The sequence below is a fragment of the Camelus bactrianus genome, chromosome 10, assembly GCF_048773025.1.
Source record: "Camelus bactrianus isolate YW-2024 breed Bactrian camel chromosome 10, ASM4877302v1, whole genome shotgun sequence".
NCBI classification, from domain to species: Eukaryota; Metazoa; Chordata; class Mammalia; order Artiodactyla; family Camelidae; genus Camelus; species Camelus bactrianus.
This window is the reverse complement of record NC_133548.1, coordinates 51,148,323-51,162,149: the sequence shown is the minus strand read 5'-3', so window position 1 is coordinate 51,162,149 and position 13,827 is coordinate 51,148,323. Positions and strand designations below refer to the sequence as shown.

General features: G+C 39.7%; 1 protein-coding gene across 4 annotated transcripts in view; it reads left to right on the top strand.

The window, feature by feature from the left end:
• The window catches only part of PAK1 (p21 (RAC1) activated kinase 1), a 122,800-nt gene extending 112,376 nt beyond the window's left edge, over window positions 1–10,424 (top strand). For all 4 annotated transcript variants that reach the window (XM_074372721.1, XM_074372717.1, XM_074372720.1 and 1 more), the window contains exons 12-15: window positions 761–860; window positions 1,882–2,078; window positions 4,888–5,025; window positions 9,100–10,424. In XM_074372721.1, coding sequence (XP_074228822.1) covers window positions 761–860; window positions 1,882–2,078; window positions 4,888–5,025; window positions 9,100–9,186 — 522 coding nt within the window. In that variant the 3' untranslated portion in view covers window positions 9,187–10,424. The remainder of the gene's footprint in view (window positions 1–760; window positions 861–1,881; window positions 2,079–4,887; window positions 5,026–9,099) is intronic.
• Window positions 10,425–13,827: the final 3,403 nt, after the last annotated feature.

The window sequence follows — 13,827 nt, the reverse complement described above, 5'->3', positions numbered from 1 at the left end:
AAACAGTAGCCCAGAGAAAACACCTAAATCTAGGTGTTTTCCAAGGTTCTCTTCTTCCTCCTCTTATCTTCTATAACATTTGCCAGTTTTAGCCATTATTATAACTTGAAAAAAATCTGTTCATGAATGACTTGTAAACATTTGCTTTAAGTCCAGACCTCTGTACAGAACTCAAGACTCATATCTTCAGTGGCCTACTAAACATTTGTCTGCAAATGTTCATAGGGATATAAAGTTCAGCATACCTAAAACAGTACAAATTATTTCCTCACCAAAATAAGATTATCCTCCTAAATTCACTGCTTCTAATGTCATTTCCATTTGTCTAGTTTCCCAAATATGACTCTCATTTGTCATTTTCTTCCAGTTTAATCATCACAAAATCCTTTCCATTCTTCCTTAGTACTTTATTTATTTATTTATTTATTTATTTATTTAGGCATCAGGTTCTTTGTCAAAGATCTAATGTTCTGTAAACAACTCTAAAATACTTTGGAGGAACTCTTGTACTTAAATAAAATGATTATAATGTATAATAAGGTATGATCAGGTATATTATAATAAAGGTACAAGGCAGCACAGTGTTAAAAGAATGCCAGGAGACAGGAGAAGGTGTTATACCTGCCACTGATTTGGAACAAGTTCTTTTACTCACTGGGGCCTCGCTTTCATGATCATAAAATGAGGAGGTTGGATTAGTGATTTTCTCTAAGTCTTCATATTATATGTCCCTTCTTTCTCCCTTTGCCTACTTCAATAGTGCCTGCAGGCTTTGGAGTTTCTGCATTCAAACCAGGTTATTCACAGAGACATCAAGAGTGACAACATCCTGTTGGGAATGGATGGCTCTGTCAAGCTAAGTGAGTGAGAGTGATAATACTTCTCTTTGCTGTGGGGCCCTGTCTTCTCTGGGATGGTAATCATATAATAGTATCTGTAGGACTCACCAAAGATCTTTATTTTTTCCCTTGGATATGTGGACACTTTATATTGCTCAGCACTATATAGGATGTCATTTCTCTTTTTTTCCCACTCATTTAGGCATTCAGTGAAAAAAATTTACTGAATGCCCACTATGTGCTAGGTCCTGTGATGGGTGCTGAAGATACTTTTGCCTGTGTTCAAGTAGTTCTCAATCTAAGTATTTTGTGTTTCCTATACTAATCAGAAAAAAGAGTTTAGTGTAATTTCTCTCACTCAGTCATTCATTCAGCAGACTTGTATTAAATGTCTGTTATATGCTGGGCCTTTTGGAATGAAAAAAATGAGTAAGAGGACATAGTCCTTCCTGTTGAAGGCCTCATAATTAAGCAAACATATCATTGCAATATCATGTGAATGTACTGTAAGCAGAACATTTTGTTCAAAAATTTAAGGACCAGTAACCCAGACAAACAGTTGTATCACAGGTGGATGGGCAACTTATGGGAAGATATTAGCAGTCTCTATCCTGGGGCATAGAGTGAGGAGCTGATGAAAGCACGGCCATGCGTAGTTATAGGTGATTACAATTTAAGTCCAGTATTCATGCCAGGAAATAAAGCAAATTACCAGATATAGGAGCATGGGAATTGTTTTCAAGAAGAATTGGGGCAAGTAATCAAGGTCAAAATGGGCAGCTTGGATTTTAATGCCCGGTCCTAGTTTGAGGAGGGGTAGGAGGCCAGAGATGATGTTTGTTATGTTCCTCCTTCAAGACTGAGCAGGAGACAGGCTAGGAGCTGAACATAAAGGTGGCAGTTACGTGACTTCAGCTTTGGAGAGAAGGGGTTGTGTTGGCTTAGAGCCAGGCAGAGGTTGACCCCTAAGTGGAGGCACACAGTCGATACTTATTGAAGGAATACCGTACATATAAATTCTTCCTGTCTTTACTTTTTCTAGCTGATTTTGGATTCTGTGCGCAGATCACCCCAGAGCAGAGCAAACGGAGCACCATGGTGGGAACCCCGTATTGGATGGCACCAGAGGTTGTGACACGGAAGGCCTATGGTCCCAAGGTTGACATTTGGTCCCTGGGCATCATGGCCATCGAAATGATCGAAGGGGAGCCCCCATACCTGAATGAAAACCCTCTGAGAGTGAGTGTTATTAGTCCCAAAGCAGGATGTTTGGGCTGTTTGATTTCTGTTTTTTGGATAAAAATAGACCCTGTTGAATTTAAAATATAAATTATTAAAGAAAAGGTATATTAGTACTCACTCATTAATTTATTGAACAAATATTTGAGTTCCTATCATGTGCAAGAAACTGTTCTAATGATGATAAAGCAAATTAATATATAGTAACAGAAGATAAGTGCCGTGAAAAAAAGCAGAGTAAGCGGCTTAAGGGAGTAATAGGGGGGAGGAGGGAGAAGTGTGCTATTTTATCCTGGGTAGAGAATGAAGTCCTCTCTTACAAGTTATTTGAGCGGAAACCTGAAGAAAATAAATGAGTGAGCCGTGAGATTCGTCTGATGCAAGAGTTTTCCAGGTATCAAGTATATAAAGAACTTGATCTGAGAACACGCTTGTTGTATCCTGGGGAAAACCAAGGAGGCTAATGTCCCTGAAGTGAGTGAGCAGCGTGGAGAGTAGTAGACAAGATCAGAAAACTAACAGAGGGCCAGATCGGGAAGACCTTGTGGCCATTGTGAGAACTCGGCTTTTAATATGTAAGCGATTGGAAGCCATGGAGGATTTTGAGCTGAGGAGTAATATGATCTGATTTATGTTGTAAATGAATCATTTTGGCTGCTTTTATGGAAACTAGACCATGAGACTATTGTAATCGTTCAGATAGGAGTGGTGGCTTGAACTATACTGGCAGGACTAGAAGTGAAGAGTGATTGGGAATATCTTGAATGTGCAGCTGACAAGATGAACTGGATATCAGAGAAAGAGGAATCAGTAATAACTACAAGATTTGGGGTTTTATTTGCAGAAAAAAATTCAGTTGCCAGGGAAGTTTGAAGTGCAGGTAGTGTGTGATAATAAAGAGTTGGTTCTGATTGTGTTAATTCGAAATGTTCATTAGGCATCCAAGTGGAGATACTGAGTAGAGCTGCACATGAGAGTTCAGAGTTCAAAGGCGACAGGTCAGGACTGTAAATGTAAATTTATTGGTAGGTATTACATAGTTATCACCTAGGAAGTGAGATGTGAGTACTAAGACCTGGGATACTCTCATGTTTACAGGTTGGAGGAACTAGCAAAGTAGACCAATGAATGGCCTTCCTGATAGGAGGAGAACTGAGAGAAATGTCTTGGAGGCCAAGAGGACGCAGTGTTTTGAGAAGTAGGCTAGATCACTGTGTCAAATGTGACTGATAGGTTGCATGTAAGATAACACTAAGAAACGATCATTAGATTTGCCAATGTGAAGGTTATTGATGACTTTGATGATCAATATCACTGGAGTGATGGGAATGAAAGCCTAATTAGAGTAAATCCACCAGAGTGGGAGAAGAAGTTGAGATGGCATGTATAAGCAGTTAGTTTTATTTTTCGTTGTGTTTGTTTGTTTTAATGGAGTTTTACTGTGAAGGTAACAGAGAAATGGAGCAATATCTTGAAATGGAGTGAAGGGAGGGTTTTTTAAAAGATATCATTATAGCATGTTTTTGGGCTCATGGGAATGTTCTAGTGGAGAAGAGGAAAATGGTAATATACCACAGAGAAGAGACATCTGTAGGAGTGATATCCTTAAGTAGATGAGAGGGGTTGGATCAAGTACTGAAGTAAAGAGCATTAAATTAGAATATGGGCAACTAACCCACTGTAATAGGAGAAGGAAAGCAGAATATGTGAGTACAGATGCAAGTAGGTAGGTAATTTTGGTCATGGGCAAATATGAGTTATTCTGATTGCCTTTATTTTGTTACTCATTCCAACCTCCCATTCAGTGCAGGAATTCCCTGTGTGTTGTCGCTGACAGATGGTCATCTAATCTTAGCTGCATATCTCCTGGATAGCCTTGATTATTGGAAAGTGCTTTAGTGTACCAAACTGAAACTACCTTCTGTAGTTTCTACCCTTGGTGCCCAGTTTTGCCCTGTGAATCCATGTACCACTCATTTTCCTCCACCTTAGAATGGCCTTGAAAATGATGATTAGTAGAGCATGATGGAAATAAGACTGGGATTAGAGTCAGAGGATATGAGCTTGTATAAATAGCTTGATCCCAGCATATCTCTTTATGTTTCTGGACTTCATGGTGAAATTGGGATGATAATTCTTGCCATGCCTATTACCCAGAGTTATTGTGGTCATCAAATGAGATAGTGTTTGTGTAAGTACTTTATGAATTAAAGTGCTGAGTGCTTGAAAAGGTTTTTTAGTATGACTATGTTTTTCTTTACCTTTCCCAGGACATGCTTCATGTTAGGGGACCAGGGAGGCAACAGTGAAACAGGTTGCTCCTTTACAGAACACTTCCTTTATATAGTACTCTCCTGCTTGAAGAGATGGTCTTTAGATGACTGAAGTGAAGGCACCGGGAATAATTTCCTTCAGCAAATGGGCAGATATTTAACTCATCAGGCTAAATGAATAATAAACTGTTTAGATCTATAATCAAGACTAATAATAAACCCTTGGGTCTAAACACACTTCATAAGCTTACATAGTACTTACAGTATACTATGTTGTTTTATTTTACAAATGTCTGAGATAGGCACTGTTGTCATCCCTGTTTTACAGATGAGGAAGTTGGAAGTTCACTGGCTTGCACATGGTCACATGACCTTTAAATGTTAAACCTGGCCCTTAGGTCATAGTCTTTCCAGTATACCAAAGCTGCCTCTGTGTTCTGGAGGCAGAAAGCAGCTGACCATATTTCTAAAGGCTTGTTTGGGGACCAAGAGAGAACCCCAGTTGGAGCCTAAGGCAATTCTGTTTCTATTGCCAGGCCTTGTACCTCATTGCCACCAATGGGACCCCAGAGCTTCAGAATCCAGAGAAGCTGTCAGCTATCTTCCGAGACTTTCTGAACCGCTGTCTTGAGATGGATGTGGAGAAGAGAGGTTCAGCTAAAGAGCTACTGCAGGTAACTTTCCCTGTGCAGGGAAGCACCTAATTTGAAGAATCACTAAACCAAGGCTTTTTTGCTTCATTTTTGTGTGTGATGTGCTGGCTATTTTAGAATTAGTCTTCTCTGCTACCACATCCCATGCTCAATTTGTATTCCTAGTTCACTAATCTTCATCCCTAGGCCTTTCTTCATGTTATTTCCTTGGGCTCTTCCTCAGCCTATTAAAACTTTGTACATTCTCCTAGGTTCCATCTTACAAAGCTACTTTCTGAGTTCCTATTGAGTTTTGCCTGTATCTTCCGTTAGCACTTGTTTTGTTCTGCCTGAATTAGTCTGAAAGAGTCTGAGTCTTGGTGAGAAGAAGCTCTTTGACATGTAAATCTTATAGAAGTTATATTCTACTGGGATAAGCTCAAAAGATAGATTTTTCAGTAAAGGCTATCAGAGGATAGTTAGTGACTGCTGCTTTTCAAGTCTTCCCAGTTTTTTCATTGGAAACACTCTCAAATGGTGAGAATGATAGTCTGCTTGTTTGGAGTGAGATCCTGTCAGGTTTTTAGGGAACCCAGAGTTGGGGTTTTACCAAGCCTTTTATATTCTACCTGCTTAATCCTAAAGTTACAACATAATTACTTCACATGGTTGCAAAAGCTGCTGTTAGCTGTCCACGTTGTTTGTATTTAACATTTATGTCTCAGGTACAGTTTCTTATTACTAGTGTCACTTTACTACATTGCCGACTGGTGATGTAATAAGTATCACATGCAAGTTTATGACAGTGATTAATCTGTAGGCATGCACAGTTACTTTTGTGTTACAAAGACAGGCACAACTGAACAGGGCAGGGCAGGGCAGGGCAGGGGAGGACCTACCCTACTGCCCCACATTAAAGAGTTATGAACAATTCTGTCTTTCCCACTAGGTTATAAACTCTATTTTATTATCTCTGGGTCTCCTCTTATACCTAAGACTTGACTGAAAATAGGTGTTCAGTGGGAGAAAACATTTGCAAATGATGTAACTGATAAGGGGTTAATATCCAACATATATAAACAGCTCATACAATTCAAAAAAAAAAAAAAAAACCCAGTTAAAAAATGAGCAGAAGACCCAAATAGATATTTTTCCAAAGAGGAAATGCAGATAGCCAATAGGCACATGAAAAGATACTTAACATCACTAACCATCAGGGAAATGCAAATCAAAACCATAATGAGATATCACCTCACACTGGTCAGGATGGCTATCATCTAAAAGGACACAAATAACAAATGCTGGCGAGGATGTGGAGAAAAGGGAACCCTAATGCACTGTTGGTGGGAATGTAAATTGATGCAGCTGCTGTGGAAAACAGTATGGAGGTTTCTCAAAAAATTAAAAATAGAACTACCATATGACTCAGCAATTACATTCCTGGGTATATATCCAAAAGAAAGAAGAACAGTGATTTGAAAAGATACATGCAGCCCAGTGTTCATAGCAGCATTACTTACAATTGCCAAGATATGGAAGCAGCCTAAGTGGTCATCAGCAGATGAGTGGATAAAGAAGCTGTGGTGTGTGGAATAGAATGGAATACTCCTCAGCCATAAAAGAATGAAATTTTGCCATTTTCTGCAACATGGGTGGACTTGGAGGATATATAACAGAAAAGAAATAGACTCACAGATACAGAGAACAAATTTGTGGCTACGAATGGGGAGAGGGAAGGGAGAAGGGACAACAGAGTATGGAGGATTAAGAGGTACAAACTATTATGCATAAAATAAGCCACAAGGATATATTGTACAACACAGGGAAAATAGCAAATGTTTTATAATAACTATAAATAGAATATAACCTTTAAAATTGTGAATCGCTATATTGTACACCTGTAACTTCTATAATATTGTACCTCAACCACAATAAAAAATCGATTTTCAGAAAATATTTGTTGAACTGAATGGAATTGCTTAAATTATTTACCTTCATTGAAATGTTACCCTTTGGAACATATTTAGCATCTCTTTGTAATCAGGGTTACTGATTGCAGGGCCCTGGTCTATTATATATGAGATCTTGGTTCTGCCAAGTGTAATCCATTAGTTTCTAGCATACTTTGGGAATTAAGGCCCTTTATAACAAGCAGTACAATTAGGATCCCTTTCCTTTCATATGGGGTTTGCTCTGGAAACCCTAAGCATTGGGAAATGTGCAAATAATTTGCAAAACCTATGACTGGTGAAGATGATATTGTTAATTAGGTATTAACATAGGTATTGAAAGACTAATACCCTCTAGAGTTTTCTTCCTCATATAATAATGTAACTAATAATAAATGCATTATGTTGAATCTTTACCCAATTTTTGACACTAAGCAATATATATATATAATATAAATATATATATATTTGGTTTTTTTAACCTATTCTTTATAATAACCCTGTGATTTATAGGTTCTGTTATTCCCATTTTTACAGGCAAGGAAACTGCAGTTTCAAGTGTTTAGTAACTTTTCCATGATTATGTAGCTAATAAGCAGTGAATCCAAGATTTCAGCCTGTGTCTCTTTGGCTCTCAAGTGTGTATGTTCTTGGCCACTCCTTGGCTCAGAGTGTTAAAACTGGAAGAGCCTTAGGGCTTATCTAGTCTATGTTGTTCATTACCCAGAGAAGGAAACTGAAGCCTCCCAGCTGGGTGTTGGATCATGCTGCTTTCTTAACTTGGAGGGGAGTTGTATAAACTGTGATATGAGAACACTGATCCTTTAACTTGTTACTGTACATTGTAAATATTCAAAACCATGACTTTCAGAATCTTAAATCATGAAAGCTTCACATCTGTTTCTCCTGTGAGAACACACTTGTGGATAGAAATACGTAGGATGTTATGTGGGAATTTGTATCTTCATGATTTAGCCGAGATCTTTTATTCCTTTTGTAGTAATAGTAACTTCTTGTTTTTAGTACCTCTTTATATCCTATCTCTGTCCAAAACGAAGTTGAAGTACTTCTAGCATAGAATATGTGTAAATATGTGTGTCTGTACATGTATACAGTATGATTAATAAAAGGGACTTATTAAGATGGTAGAAAAATCAAATATACTAATAATTTGAGTAAAATAGTTGTGTTTAAACATCAGATTTGGCTCTTAGTTTCCTGGTAGCCAGGACAGAAAAGGAAATGTGTTAGTTCCTATGTTTCTTATCAAATGGAAGAAATATACCACATCCTCAAGACATAAGACTTTTTCATTGGTAAATGTAAGAAAAGTCATTTTTAGTTATGAGGCTCTTGAGTTATATAACATTCCATAACATTTTTACTGAAAATATAGAAGTAGTTTTCATATGGTGTTTTCTCCAGAATGGTCTTTAATAAGTTGTGGATGTGGCCCAAATGAAAGTGATTTGGAAAAGGAGCAAGCTATTGAAGTTCTTATTGAATTAATTAGCCTTACTAGGTTCAAGGATAGAACAACAGATTCCTAGATCAATGCTCCTGAAATGCAGTATTGCAGTGTACCATTGGATCATGATCAATTAATAACCTTCCCTCAGAGCTAATTATTATTCTGATTATCACCATAGTTAAGTCTTACTAATATAAAATGTAATCATACAATATGAACTCACTTGTGTCTGGCTGCTTAACGTGATGTCTGTGGGATTCATCCTGTTGTCAGTGTATCAATTATTTATTCGTTTTTATTGTTGTGTAATTTTGTATAGTTTGTATGAATTTAATATTATTCATTCTTCCCTTCTCTTGGGCATTGGGTTCTCTTCATTTATGACTATCATAAGCAAAGCTGCTATGAGTATTTTTGTATGTATCTTTTGGTGGGGATTCACAAGCTCACTTCTCTTGGAAATATACCTAGAATTGGAATTGCTGGGGTATAGGATAGATGTGTATTTAGCTGGAGGTAGATATTGCCGAACAGTTCTCTAAAATGGTATGTTATCTTTTAAAGATGTTCTTCAATTTGAGGATGACCTGAGGCTTTCCAGGCAGCACCTTGTGCAAACATGGATGCCCTTAACATCTTGTAATGAGGAAGAATGGTAAATAGTCATGTGTCTTTTGTTCTTTTTCTCCTTTTTAGCATCAGTTCCTGAAGATTGCCAAGCCCCTCTCCAGTCTCACTCCACTGATTGCTGCAGCAAAGGAGGCAACCAAGAACAATCACTAAAACTACATCACCCCAGCCTCATTGTGCCAAGCCTTCTGTGAAATAAATGCTCATTTCGGAAATTCCAACCCCTGATGCCCTCTCTTCCTTGTCTTGCTCCTCCCATTTTCTGGTCTAGTGCTCTCAAGGCTTTGGTCTTTGAAAACCATGTGTCCAGCGTTGAAGAGAACTGCAACTGAATAATCAGATGATGGCCATTTAAAACTAAGGAATCTGCTCCCAATTTGTGGATATAAGGATGATTTATAATTAAGGGCTTATATGAATAAACCCTTGAACTCCTATTTCTATATAGCAGAATCCCTCTCCCCAGTCAATTCTTAACTATGTAAATTTTGGGCTTTATAATATTATCAATTTGCAGTCGATTGAGATTTCTTTAGTGCTTGCTTTTTGGTTACAAAACTTCCCAAACACCTTATTGCACTGAAAATTGAAACATCTTGAGAAAAGCCATGGAGATTGATAATCTGCCAAGGACATGAAATGGCTCTTCTTCTTGGACCATGACTGTGGTACAACTGATCCTGATACGGGAGACAGACCTACCACAATTTTCTTTGTGTGTGCTTCTTGCAGCTCTTTGGGAGGATCTTGACCCAATAGTGTTCCCTACGCTATTTCTTGTGAAATGGTCTTGGCTATGTAGCAGCTTTTGAGTCCCTAAATCCCCTACGCTGCTGCCCCCATCCTGTCCTTATTTAGAACATTAAAAAGTTTCCTAGGGCACATGCTAGGTGAGAGCAGCATGAGAAGTCAGGGAAGAAAATTCAGCTGATTTTAAAATAAGGCTGGACATCAGCACCTGTCCAGCTATATCTACGTGATGTTTCAAGAAATCAGTCTCTTTTTCCATCTGGTATAAGGAGCTGAAAGACTAATTCAGATCTTCTGATGGCCTGAATCTTTGGGTCAAAGGGAAAGATCTCCAAATCTGAGACTATGTGTTAGTTTTAGATGGATTTGTCAGCCTGAGATGACACTCTGCCAGCTTTGAGGGGACCCTGTTTTTATGATGCATGGCCAAGCTCTCTGCAAATGGAAATGCTTGCACTAGGTGTTGGGGATGTTTGCTACCTCCTGCTATCTTTGTGGTTTTGGTCCTCCCACTGTGGTAGGACCCCTGGCCAACATTGTGGCTTGTCATGTCAGCCCAGTGTCTACCTTGTCATGCTCTGAGGTACCATTGCCTCTGCAGCACAAGTTTTATTTCCTTCAATAAAAGGAGTTGAAAATACTTTACTTGAAGTATGCCTTTCTTCTTTTCCTTATTCCCTTCCTCTTTTTTTTCCAGAACCATTTGAGATTAAGTTGCAAATAAGATGCCCCTTTACCACTATGTATTTCTTAACACTTTTATTTTAATTATAAATTAAGAGAAATGGGCCCCAAATGTTTGTATTTTATAAGGTATTGGCTTAGGCATTTATGGAGGCTGAGAAATCCCATGATCTGCACATGCAAATTGGAGACCCGTGGAAGCCAGTGGTGTAGTTTGAAGACCAGACAGCCAGAGAGCCATGGTGTAGATTCTAGTCGAAGTCTGATGCCTGAAGAACCAGGAACATTGAGGGTAGAAGATCAATGTCTCAGCTGAACAGTCAAGCAGAGAGCAGCCTTCTTCCACCTTTTTGTTCTATTCAGGCCCTCAACTAGTTGGATGATGCCTCCCCACATTGGGGAGGGACATGTGCTTTACCCAGTCCACTAATTCAAATGCTCATCTCTTTTGGAAACACCCTCACAGATCTAAACAGAATACAGAATATTGGGATATCTAGACATCCACTTAAATAATGGAACATTCTTCATGCCCAGGCAGCTTGGCAGCATATTTCCATGCCTTTTACTGACTGCAGAGTGTGGAAGTAAGAGAACTCTGAAACTCTACCCATAAACAATCGCTGCTGGTCTAATTCTGTGAGTCCTGAACACATCTATCCCCCATGTGTTAGTTTTCTATTGCTGCAGAACAAATTACCACAAACATCGTGGCTTCAAACAACACAAATTACCTCACGGTTTCTATAGGTCAGAGGTCACAGCATGACATGGCTGGATTTTCTACTCAGGGTCTCATCAGGCCGAAAATCAAGACATTGGCTGGGGCTGTGGTTCACATGGGGCTTGGAGTCATCTTCCAGGCTCGCTATTGGCAGGATTCATTTCCTTGTAGTTGTAGGACAGAGGCCCTCTTTTTCTTGCTAGCTATCAGCAGAGGACCTAGCTCCTAGAGGCTGCCTGCAGTTTCTTGCCACATGGACCCCATAGTCAATTCACAAAATGAATGTTTGCTTTCTTCTAGATCAGCCAGAACATAGCTCTTTGACTTCTACTTTGGCAACCAGCCAGAGAAAGCTTTTTAAAGGGCTCACGTGATAATCACCCTAACACAAGGTCAGCTGATTTGGGAACTTAATTACATCTGCAAAATCCCTTCACAATAGTACCTAGATTGCTGTGTGATTGAACAACTGGGAAAAGGTATGTGTATAACAAAGGCTGGGAATCTTGGAGGGCTGTCTTAGTATGTTTGGGCTGCTATAACAAAATACCACAGACTGAGTAGCTTATAAACAACAGAAATTTATTTCTCATGGTTTTGGAGAAGGCCCTCTTTCAGGTTGCAGCCTGTTGACTTCACTCTGTGTCCTCATATAGTGGAAGGAGCTTAGGGAGCTCTAAGGGATTTCTTTTTATCAGAGCACTAATCATATTCATCAGGGTTCCACCTTCATAACGTAAGTATCTCCAAAGGCCCCATCTCCTAATACCATCTCACTGGGCATGAGGATTTCAACATATGAATTTGGGGGAAGGGGACACATTCAGACCATAGCAGGAGCCATCCTAGAATTCTGCCCCCAAAACCTGGCTCCTAGCCATCTGTTAGGGACCCAGGAGTTAGGGGCTGGGGAAATAACTGGAGTAGTACAATTGTAGTGCAGGGACCTGCACCTAGATATTCCTTTCTATACCTCTGCACTTTTTCCTAACCTGATTGTCTTTGGCAGTTGGGAAGTCTGCATGATACCCTAAACCAAGAGTGGGTAGAGCAAACCTAAGGGCAGTGCTAGTGCTGTGAGGCTGGCTAGTGGTGGCCCAAACTGAGGTCACACTAATACCTTAATGCTGCATTTGATGGTACTGTATACCTTGCTACGTGAACACTGTGCTAGGTGTCCTCCCTCGGGTGTAAGTAAATGTGGTCCAGTTACTATGGGACCATGGAGGAAGGAGATTGGTGGTATTTGGGCTACTTCTGGGTTCCTGTTAAAGTATTTGTGCTGGGCCAGTTAGAGATATTTTCAGAAGAAGCCTCTCATCAGAAATAAGGGAATACTTAAAACCATGGAGGCATTTGGAGGAGGTATATGCTATCTTATACTTGGATCCCTCCAGGAGGATTGTCACCTAGGCCACCCCATTCTTCCAGGCATCTCTTATTGACACTGGCTCCTTTGCTGATCTGTCACAACACTGAATAGTCATCAATTACTGGATGCAGCAAGGGAGAGCTTGAAGCACTCCAGTGTTTCCTAACACTTTTCTATTCCCAGTTTCCTATTCTACTCCATTGAATTATACTACCCACTACCTGCCTATGAAATTGATTGGTAACAATGGATTCTTAGGTTCCATGTCTAGTTCTTTCTCTGTCTCCTGCAATGACATAGGATTTTGGTCATTAGGAAAAGATGTGGGAGCAAATCCTATAGGCCTTGGTTAGTCTTTATTCAAGCCCTGTATCTGTGAATGTTGGCCTTAACTCTACACAATGCATGTACCCCCACACAGATGACTCTGGACTGCAATAATATGTTCCTCTTGGCTAACTTCCTGTGTGGTCAAATGGCCTTCACATGTTTGCCTCCTCTGACCATGACCTATAACCCGAGGTGATTACCCAGATGTTTTGTGCTTTCTGTGATTCTTAGGCCCCCATAGCCACCACTTGACCTACATGTAAATGAGGAAACTTCCCAGTTGGCAGTGGGGAGGGAGGACTAGGAGACACTACAAAGTCTTACTCCTGGGTGAAGGGTAATTGAGACTGAAGACAATAGGAAATCTGCCAGTTATGCCAGGCTAAATAGCTAATGAGCCCACTCTAGCCACTGAGTGGATTAGCCTGGATTCCTTAGCCAGGATGGTTTTATTTTTATTTATTACTGTTGTTGTTATTTTAACCAGGGTGGATTTAGATCACAGAATTGACCTTCATAATCTGATAGCCAGAGTGCTGTCCTGTGCCCTAATCAACACATCCTATTTTTAACAATCATGATTAGTGGCAAGTAAAATAATCAGTATTCTGGAAATAGGGAAAAGCAGTGTGGTTATCTAATGTACCCAAATTAGAACTCTGGTACCTCATTTATTGTCTAAGTCTAAGCTCCCTTAGCCCCTGGTTTAGGGAAGGGCTATTCATGGCTTTCTGTATTCCAGTGATTTTCCAAGTGTGGTTCCTGCACCAGCAACATTAGCATCACCTGAGGACTCTTTAGGAATGCAAGCTCTCAAGGACCTCCATGGATCTGCAGTCTGCAGATAAGCCCTCCAGGTGATTCCAACAGTTCAACTTTGAGAACTCCTGCTGTGGTCACTGTACTAACCATTCTCCAGGGTTCCCTATAGATT